General features: G+C 34.9%; 2 protein-coding genes across 2 annotated transcripts; one reads left to right on the top strand and one right to left on the bottom strand.

Annotated features, from left to right (window-relative positions):
- Window positions 1-1,770: 1,770 nt before the first annotated feature.
- Window positions 1,771-5,372, bottom strand: LOC139786526 (uncharacterized). Its single transcript, XM_071725681.1, has 2 exons — window positions 4,912-5,372; window positions 1,771-4,730 (listed from the first exon to the last, which is right to left on the bottom strand). The coding sequence occupies exons 1-2, from the start codon at window positions 5,029-5,031 to the stop codon at window positions 2,082-2,084; spliced, it is 2,769 nt and encodes a 922-aa protein (XP_071581782.1). The 5' UTR covers window positions 5,032-5,372; the 3' UTR covers window positions 1,771-2,081.
- A 95-nt stretch (window positions 5,373-5,467) lies between these two features.
- Window positions 5,468-9,541, top strand: LOC139786530 (uncharacterized). Its single transcript, XM_071725686.1, has 7 exons — window positions 5,468-6,025; window positions 6,619-6,771; window positions 7,109-7,285; window positions 8,422-8,523; window positions 8,650-8,814; window positions 8,912-9,137; window positions 9,285-9,541. The coding sequence occupies exons 1-7, from the start codon at window positions 5,729-5,731 to the stop codon at window positions 9,455-9,457; spliced, it is 1,293 nt and encodes a 430-aa protein (XP_071581787.1). The 5' UTR covers window positions 5,468-5,728; the 3' UTR covers window positions 9,458-9,541.
- The last annotated feature ends 1,555 nt before the right edge of the window (window positions 9,542-11,096 follow it).

The raw sequence follows: 11,096 nt of genomic DNA on the forward strand, positions 1-11,096 counted from the left end.
ATCGAAAATGCGAAATAAAATTAAGTCAAACTAAGTATATAGAGTCATTAGCTAATAAATATCAATTACAGAATAGTAGATTATATAGTACTCCAATGGAAACGAATCTGAAAATTGAAAAGGCTGAAAATTGCGAGTCAGATATTAAATATAGAAATTTGATAGGTGCTTTACTATATATAAGTTCGAGTACAAGACCTGATGTAAGTCATAGCGTAAACTATTTGAGTAGATATCAGAATAGTTATAATGAGACACATTGGAAATATGCTTTGCGAGTATTGAAATACTTATATTTAACAAAAGACTTGAACTTGCAGTATAAGAGAAATGAAAACTGCGATATTATAGATTGTCATGTAGACGCAGATTGGGCTGGCGATAATGTAGATAGAAAGTCTACTTCTGGATATGTAATTAGGTTATTCGGAAATGTAATTGATTGGAAATCGCGGAAACAAAAGTGTGTAACAAAAGCTTCTACTTATGCTGAGTATGTAGCACTATCTGAGGCAGTTAGTGAAGTGAAATTTATACGAGAGTTGATAAGAATTTTTAATGTAAAATTGAGTGACCCTGTAAAGATATTTGAAGACAATTCTGGAGCGATTAACATTGCGAATTATGGAAATTTCACAAAAAATTCAAAGCATATAGAAATACATTATCATTATGTACATGAAAGTGTGAAAGAAAACTTGATTGAAGTATGTAAGGTTGTTTCGGATGAGAATATTGCGGATATATTTACTAAGGCACTGTGTAAAGAAAAGTTTGAAAAATTTAGAATGTTAATGAATATCAGGTAAAGAGAATAGGAAAGCGTACAATATAAATGTAAGGAGGCGTGTTAGAATATATGTACATCTATATTGTACGATAGTCAAATTCAATAATATTATACGCGAGAAACTATGGTAAGAGTTAGAGCACGCAAGAGAGGGTAGACGTATGTATTCCCGTGTGCGTGGATGTAGCGTGAGTGTAGCGTGTGTGTCACGTGAGTGTCGCGGGAGAGCGAAGCAAATGTACACTCGTGGACAGAAAGGTTGTCCGACTTCCCTTACAAAAAAGTATTACTAGCTGGTTAGTAATAAATACTTATTTTGTGTATTAATAATACTAAAATTAAGTATTTATTAGTACTTGAATCACTGTGATCCAAGTATTGCACAGTATTTTATTACTGGTCAGTAATTTATAAAAATAGTATTTAATACAGGACGAGTATTGAATACTTAGTATTAAATTTCTGACGAGAAAGCATTTAATACTAGGTGATAAATACTTGTGTAATAAATACTTGTGTTGAATTACTGATGAGTATTCCAATGTTAGTACTGAAGTACTGGACCGAGGATTCCATGTGTAATAAATCACTGGCCAGTATTTTAATGTTAATACTCAAGTACTGAACTGAATATTTCATGTAAAATTAATCACTGACCAGTACTACAATTTGTATAGAAACATTATAATGGTTAATTATTGATAATATTAAGGAATAAGAGAGATAAAAGTAAGGCACAGATACATTTTATATAGGTCTGTATAATTCGTCGTGATAAAAGTGTGCAAGGTTTGAAATAGAACTGCTGCTGATATCATTCTAGTAGCAAATGGAACGACAATTAATACTCCTATATTTTTTGCTTTTTTGTGAGAGTGTGTGTCTCAAGGATAATTAAGTGAACAATTTTCAAACGTTTCCAGTAGGAGATGAGAGAACGATTACAACTTAACAAGGGTATTATAATGTAATTATTATAATTTAATTTGCATTCTTTTTTATTATATATAATAATATATATAGATACATTTTTTTTATTAATATACATACGAGTACATACAAAGAATATAATGCACTATGCATCTAAATTTTGACCTGCAGCAGTATCTTTTATACAACAAATAACTCTACGCACAAACACAGTAGTAGAACTGCAAGACAAGAGATTGCTGTTCCGCACAGTTATAATTACATCAGTTATTATAGTAGACTATTAGAGGATGTGGTTTTGTATTACGCATATTTATTTTGCTATTGAAAAGTTGCAAGGAGGAATGATAAAGACAGTCATCTAGTCTCTTTCAATTGTGTTAACAAGAGGTAGGACACATAGCTTCCTGTCATGTGGTATAACAATACACTTTCGTGACAACATATCTGGAAATACTGCAACACATTCCGGAGTCCTCTCCACTATGTGAGCAAATTCACCAGACGTAATATGTAGTGTTCTATCGGTGCAAAGATGATCATTAGTTGGATGCAAGCGCATTCCTAGCAAAACACAAAGTGAACGATTAGACCTGGCTGTTTTGACTATGAGAACATGAATGATGGAAAGCAATGTCTTGTCTTGCAGTTCTACTGTGTTGTTTATTCTTTTGGTCATTCGTTCATACCCTTCCACATGAAAGAGGACATTTTTGAAAATAAATCGTTTGTATGACAGAACATTATTATTGAGCACTTCTTCTCTTACCAATCGTTCTACCTCAACTTTCTGAATCAGAGTAAAAGAGAAGTAGTCTGGTGCACCAAAAAGTCTGACAGAGTTACCATACTGAACACAGTGACCTGATCTACTCTTCCGAAATGTAAACTTGTCATACAACGATTTCGCATATACTGAATGATGATTGTTCACAAAGATATCAGACGCCTTCTCTTTAATAGCTTGCAGTCTTAGGTAGCATTTACAAATCTGTTGTGGTACGAATTGTGAACTCTTAAACATTGTAGCCAAAGTACCATTATAGGTCTCGTATGGAAATGCAGAGGAACCCCACAAAGCTCCAAAATCCTGAACACTTTTTGGAATATGTAAAAGCAAATGAATATTGAATTTCATAAGTGTAGGAACATTATATATATCTTCTATTGTAAGAACAAATTTTCTTAAAGCACTCTCAGCCTTTGAAAATTCTTCCTGAGTGAATCGCTCTTTGAGGAAAACATGCATACTGAAAACTAAGAGAAACCAGTGATCAATGTATTTCTTTGGCATTGCGATGGCCTGCATGCATGGTATAGAATAATAGAGAAGAAAATTCTTCCACTCTGAGGCTTTCCACAATTTCATGTCACGTAAACTTCGTGGTGTCCGTGTCACCTCACTAGGAGGTTTCATGGACATAAGTATGGAATCAAATTCATCAATTTTACTGTCTGAACCAAAATAGAATGGTTCTTCCTTATTGGAGCCTGCTGTCCACCACATTGCCATTGTTTTTACAACGCCAAGCAAAACACAGTGCATATACTCAGGTACAAATGATGCAATTATGTTGAAAACATTCAGAAGTAAAAGCACTGATGCTCCTTTGATTCCACTAACAACAACCCCAGTCCTCTCCACTGTTGCAGTATCATTCAAATGTTGTTTCTGTGTACGTAATTCTCCTACATCACCTCTAAACATTCTAGCTGCGCCTCGACCAACTGCTACTTCTTCACCTTCGTGTAAGCAAAATGAACACCCTTGCTTACCTCTGAATGTTTTTATATTCTGAAGTAAAGGCCTTGCTTGAGAGTCAACACTGGCAAGGATAGTGTGTACTCTAATTTGAACTGGATCTACACTGTCAGGGACTCGGCACTCAAAACCATCATTGTGCAGCATATTCAGTTCATCAATAAAAGGTTGCAAATACACATTCATATTTGGCTTTCCTGCACCATACCATATACCACACAGCAAAATATTCTCTTTTCTCAAATTATATGGAAGTTCATTCACAGAAACCTGAATAGGCCACAATGACACTTTTGACGATTTAAACATTTGCACACCATCCGTATTCCACTGCAAAGTTATGTCTGGTCTGGAGATTACACCTTTTTGAATAAATTTCTTATAAATTTTACCACTGATTACATCACTCTGAGTATCATCTTCCCATCTCAAGTTTGAATACATTTTTTTATCCTGCATTAATTTTCTTAACTGCTCTTTCAAAGGAATATGCAAGAAATAAGATCCTTTTATTTTCAAGTAGTTTTTATCGCATTGAAAACCACATTCACAAATTTTACGATTATTTTCTGGGAAAGTTATATTTGTCTGACAATTCGGGCAAAAGTAATGTGTTACAATTTCAGGTGGTGATGGGAAATTTTTTAGGAACATATACAGTGACCTATGTTGTTGTCCAGGAAGGTGGCAGTCAATCAGTTGAAGGAGATGCTTCAAAGCTACATCAGACAGCCCAAAACGCATAGCATAAGTCATAATCAAAAGTTCACTTTCTTCTGTAGTAATGTCACACCCTTCATACAACGGAACTCTCTCTTGAGGAGGTTCTACATCCTCCTCCTCCCAATGAGGTACCTCTTGAAACACATCATGAATGGAATCAATCTCTATGTCACTACTTTGGTCATTATCACTCCGATAAGAGAGACTGTCGTTGCTACTACTGTTGTCATTATTACAGTTATCTTCAATTCCGCAGGCAAGGTTTGCCTGCTGCTCTTCATTCATTGTCAAACACCTGCTACTGCTGTTTTCATCAGGCAGCGCACTACTGTCATTACCATCATAAGACCAACAATAATGGTCCGATGATTGTGTTTCATTTTCAATGATGTCATCACTTTCTTGCCTGCTATCGTAGCATGCGTCATCTGCATCATTGCCCCAATCCATCGATTCATCGCTACTATTGCTGCTGCTTGTCTCTCTTGATCGTTCGCTCGGTATTGCCCCTGCTATTGGTGCAACCTGCAGAGACAAAAGTAATTTAAGATACAGGTAAATTAAATTCACAAACTATACGTGCGCTTGTCTAAAAAAGATAAAGAACGGTATCACTTTAAAGTGCCGTCCTACATATAGAGTATTTAATACCACTCTTGTCACATTAATATACGGATAAAAGTTGGAAAAAGATTGGTGAACTAACCTCATTTTCGAACGCCATTTCATCTTGAATATTTTCTTCTTGCTGCCATCGATAAAATGTGCTGGACGGGATGGGAATATTAACATCCCGCAGATACTGCCTGTAAGGTCCCTTTCGCATTCTCAAATAGGTGAATAGGTTGAGGTGTCTTATACCCTTGCCGTCGTCAACAATCACCGAATAAGGTTATGTACTGAGGTGTTTACACCTTGTACTGATCGAGGTGTTTCCACCTTAGTACATAAAATTGACCAATCATAGTCGATTATTCTTTTCATTCTTTCATTTATTCGACTGTGATTGGTCAATTTCTTATGGCTTAGGGCTGAAATCGCCTATTGCAAACTGCGACTTATGCCCGTATCACACTAGCGATTGGCGATTGCGTCTACGTTTGCGTTTACGTCTCTTGACCAAAGTAGCTCAGAAAGTAGCTGCTGGAGATTGCGATTCGCGATTTCCGTTTTGATTGGTTAAAAGACGTAAACGCAAACGTAAACGCAAATCGCCAATCGCTAGTGTGAAACGGGCATTATGCGCATCATGCGTGCATCCATCAGGGGCACCGTTCGAGGTGAATAGACAGCGGTGCGCGCGCGCGCCTTTGTGTGCGTAAAAGAGCGGGAAGAAAGTCATGAGCCGCGCCCTCGTTGCAACTTGGAAGCAACACTGTTTGGCCGCGAAGTTGCAATATCGCATCACTGCCTCAGCTCAAGCCGGCTATAGCATCCTCCGTCTTTTGTGCATTCTATCTATTTTATCTGCGATCACCTGAACGACAATTTTCCCGACAATTATTCTCGACAATTTCCTAACCATGTCGGGAATAAAGTTGAATGACCGTGAGTGTGTACTAGTACAGTTTATTAACGAAAGGAAGAAGCCGGTGCAGGTTGGCTTTCAAGCTTGGCTTAAAGACAAAGAAAATATGGATCTTGCTAATATTGTGGACACTGAGGTGATTATACGATGGCCTGTGGAGATAGAAATTCGGTGTGCGAAAACCATGACGCGGGTCTTGCAAAATCACGACCGGTGGAAAGATCTGGTTGTAAAAGTCAGAGCTGTCGGTGGTATGTATTGTCCATTTATAAGCTTATATATTTTCCATTATTAAAAATTATATTAACTTTTATTCCCACTGCAGTTAATTACATGACTCTAACACGCGTATATTTTAATATGTACTTACAAATCTCGCAATAAAATATTAGACTGTTATCATCTTTTATTTTTCGCAATTATAAATCGATAATAAGTTATTTTAAATGCATTTATTGTTTTAAAGTTATAATTTTGTTAAAATATTTCAAATAGATTTATTAATTAAATATGGTAAGAAAAAAAGTTTGTCTCATGTATAATAACTTTACAACGCAAATTATTACATGATTGTAATAAAAATAAAATTTAATGCTAAATAGTAACAAATAAAAAAGTTCTTAAAAGTTTTAAAATGTCAAAATTTCTTATAGATATTATGATTAATTTGTTTTTTAATGTGCACAAAAATACGAACAAATGTTTTTTGTAGCTATTAAATACTTGAGAAAGAGTTAATTAATGCTTATTATAGGGTTCAATAGGATTAGGCTAACTTCACTTAATTTTTGTCATAATTGTACCTACTTTGTGTATGTGTGTTTTAAGTGAGAAAATATCTACTTTGCATATTTCCTTTCAGAGTGGACAGTCATGTGCCAACAGGCAAATAACATCCAAAAATATGGAGTGGCAAACCCGTCAAAGGAACAGAGACGTGTCCTTTGCCATAAAAGTCCTGTTGATGACCAAGACACAAGTGATTCATCATTGGAGATTGACGAATTATCATCAGACCCTACAGATCTCGCCAAGAATGTAAGTATATTTTAATTCCGATAACTGCATGTTATTGCAATTATGTGACAAGACTTTATTCGTTGGATGTAGTATATACATTAACTTATATAGATAGACCGGCCCCTGTCGTAAGAAGCAGCTTGGCAGCATAACGGTGCAGACATAGCCTCACTGGTAGACATCTCTCTTTCTTTTGATCGCTTGGTGAGGATAGAAGTCTATAGGTAGGAAAGAGAGAAGTCTACCAGTAAGGCTATGTCTCCACCGTAATAATGCTGCCATGTTGCCTATTATGGTAGGGCTATTATATAAGTCTATAGGTATATACAATATATGCACATATATATACCAGCAGGTCAGTGACGACAACATCACAAAAAAGAAGAAGAAGAAGACAGTAAATGACACTACTAGCCATCAACATAAGAAACAGAGGCAACCTGCTCTTAAAAAAACTAACACCCAGCCTCATATCTTGTCCCGTTTAAATGACGTTGATAAGAAGGATAAGAAAAGTAGGGTCATTCAAAAGGTAGGAATATTGTGCTTTAGACGCAACTATTTAAGGCCAGTTTATACGTACAACATATATTACGATATGTTTAAATTATTTCTGGTGTCGGAATTTTTATACAGATTTGGGTTGATGATGATGACGATGAGGATGATGATGATGATAACCAGTCTAAATATAAATGGTCCAAAGACAGACTTGTGGACAAGATTAACGTCCTAGAATTGGATATAAAAAGGCTACACCTGGATAATACGAGATTAAGGGCATTGCGCTGCGTAAATGAGGGTAACAGGATTTAGTTACAGATTGCGGATAGTGATCCACATCCAATGCTTTGATGTGTTTTTAATTAAAAGCTTTTATCTAATTGCAGGTTTAGGACCAATGCTCAAGGATGTTGACAAGCTCAAGAAAGAACTGGCCTCCTTAGCCAATAGTAAAAGTAGGATTAGCACTAGCCACAGCACCATGACGAGCCATACAAAAAGCAGCATCCACGATACCAGCAATAAGGTACATGTGTGATCATTTTTTTCAATAGCAGTAGTAAATAAAAGTTAATGACAGTAGATAAAAATTAAAGTTAGCCACTAACCTTGATATTTTTTCTCTCGGTATTCTTTTTTTTTATAATGTCCTCCAAAATTTCTTATTTAATTCGTATAATTTGATTCTCTATTGTGAGATCTATATATACTTGATTTTTGTACACTCAAAGTATCTCGAATTTAAGAACGCTGTACATTTTAATGTCTCAATGTAGACTATATAATAAATAAATTCCTAAATTTCTGTATGACAAATAAATTATTTTGCACCAACAACCATGATGACTCAGTATTGAAAACAGGCACACGGCCAATATGGCGGCCATAAGCCAGCTTTTACACGCGAAACAATATATGTGTGCTTGTGAGCCCACGTATGTTCCACGTGTATGTGAGCCGGCTTATGGCCGCCATATTGGCCGTGTGCCCGTTCCCAATAGCTATCAAGTATATTAAATTTGATAATTATATGATTATTATATGAGCCTTCCTTATTTGTAAGATTTTTTTTAACTTAATATATGATTACTTCGAAATAACTTACATAATTTAGTTTCAATGTGTGAGCACAATAAACCTAATATTTTTTGTGTCAATTTTTAGGATATCTTCCGCCAAGCTCCTACGACAAGTGTTACTGCCACTGTGGCGGAAAAAACTTGTGTTCCTGCTCTGCCTGCTTCTCATGCCAGCAGTAAAGTACAAGTATGTGAAGATTTTTTTAATTGCAGAAATAACATTAATTGATTACTTTGAAATAACTTGCTGGTTTATTTTTAATATATGCTGTGCGTTGAGCACATATATAAGCCTAATTGTTTAAATTGTTAGGCCCCAGTTACAGCAGCAGATGATGTTGCATTGAAAAATTCTGACTTACAATTAGTGGAGGAGTTACCGGCTAGTGGAGAAGTTACTACTTCTATTAATTTATTGGAGGTGGATGCTGTGCAAATTGTTACAAACGTTCAGAGACCGCCTGAAGATAATCCGGAGGTATTCATTTATTTTTCATGCATAATATGTTAATAATTAATTTATTTTGTGTATGCGTTACAGCAATGGATAAATTAACTTTCAATTTTCCTAACAGACTATCAGTTTTGGCGGGCGGGAGGTTCAGAAGAAGCTGGTGAGCCGCCTCAACAAGCAGAAGGGTGTATCCTCCTACACCGCTGCCTTAATGGGAATAGTGTTTAGCCAGGAAGAGATGGCACACTCAAGCATAACAGGGAAAACATGTAACTTCTTGGCTAAAACTAACCAGAAACCCCATGCAAAAAAAATGTTGGATCCAGCTGCAAGAGAGGCTATAACAGGTACAATAATTTTCCTAATAGCTGTTTCGTTGGATATACACACAATAGCTATAACTCTCAATATAGTTCTTATGTGTAGGTACATTATTATATAATGCGTTATGATGATAGAAGCATAATAAATACTTTTTGCTCTTGTTTCGGCAGATTATGTGCTACATCAGTTTGGAGTAACACCAATTACTGAGGAGAAGTTTCGTACAGAAATAAAGGCAGCCATTAAAACCAAGCTCAACAATGAGTCGACGGCTTATCGATACAAAAAAGTGAAAGGGTGCGAACAACAGCAAAAACAAGTTGAAGAAGCACATGAGCATTGAGATTTTACTACTACTCTCATGCTCAACGTACATTAGCTGCTAAGCAACAGAAATCAAATATATAACAAAATAAATATAATGTATACAGGTTTTTTAATATTTTCATTAACATAATAAAATTCTTTATATATATATATATAAACTTCTAATTAAATGTTTTCATGTTCTAGCAGTGCAATAGTATAAGAATCGAGCCCAGTATTTTATTACTGCCTAGCCCTGCTACTGCTTGTATTAAAAATACTTGCAGTAGTGAATTACTGGTAATATTAAATACTGGCAGCTCAGTATTGTATTACTGCCTGTATTAAATTACTTACCTATAGTATTTATCACTACCTATAATATTTATCACTACCAGTATTTTCTCAGTATTTCCCAAATAAATATTGACAGTATTAAATCACTGAAATTTTAAGTATTTAGTCAGTAATACTTTTCTGTAAGGGTTATACACCCGTATTCATACTATGAATACGGCTCAAAGTCGGACAACCTTTCGGACAACCTTTCTGTCCGCGACTATACATTACGCTCTCAGAGCTATACAGACTCGCGCAGAGGAAGGAACGTTGATCATTATACTGTATCACTAATTGTAAGCTAGTATTAAAGAAACTTTTGCTATACTGAAATCACATATCACTCCAAGTATTACCGCATCCACAATCCTTTCACATTCAAAAGTTTCACGCGTTATTCTAAAGTTTGACTGAAATTGTTTGTTAGTAAAATAATGAATGGTTTGTTCAACGTAGTCTTGGATGCGTCGGGCCTTCTTCTTCTTTTTCTTTGAGGAAAGTGTCAACAAAATTTCAGTTTTACTGTCAGATGATAAATCAGAATCAAATAATTCGTAATTGGACAAAAGGCTCCTTCCCATTAATATTGCCATGACAATGATTGCTTTTTTAGCAATCTTTTCTCTGTCGTTACTCATGTTTTCTTTCGTGCCGTGTATAACAGTTTGCTAAAAAACATTAAAATATTATATTTTTTGCAACATATTCTACATATTCTTGCTTTGGTTGAAACTACGTTTTAAGTCCATAAGTAACCCATACAGCACAGAAGCTTGCAGTCACATTGCAGGAACGTTAAAACAACGTTTCTGCAATGTGACTGCAAGCTCTGTACTGTATGAGAATGGCGCGTTGGTTTGCTAAGACGAAGAATTGTACATACGTTAAATTCAATCGAATAATATTATTAGGCAACCAAGATCCAATCTTAACCGTTTAACGGCGTTTTTCCTTAGTTAAAATATTTTACAAAACATGGTGTTTATTTAGATCGACCCAATTGGCAAGTAAATGGACAGCCGTGACAGAACGTTATACCTACTAATTATACTTGCAAATTGTGTCGATCTAAATAAACACCATTTTTGTTGAATAATATTGGCGGATAAAACTCTTATTTTTCGTTTAAAATATTTTATTTTATCTTTTAAAAAATATATTTATTTATTTATATCTACAATATGAAATATGTATTTTATATTTTATAAAATTAAATTAAAACAATATAAATATAAATAATAATAACAACTAGTATAATTCTCTCATTTACTTGTAAATATTATTATATATTCACTATATTATTCAATTAACGCTCGAATCTAGCGAATAATATATAT

Source organism: Temnothorax nylanderi, unplaced genomic scaffold, assembly GCF_030848795.1.
Source record: "Temnothorax nylanderi isolate EJ_2023f unplaced genomic scaffold, tnyl_v1.0 TNYL_tig1066_pilon, whole genome shotgun sequence".
Taxonomy (NCBI): Eukaryota; Metazoa; Arthropoda; class Insecta; order Hymenoptera; family Formicidae; genus Temnothorax; species Temnothorax nylanderi.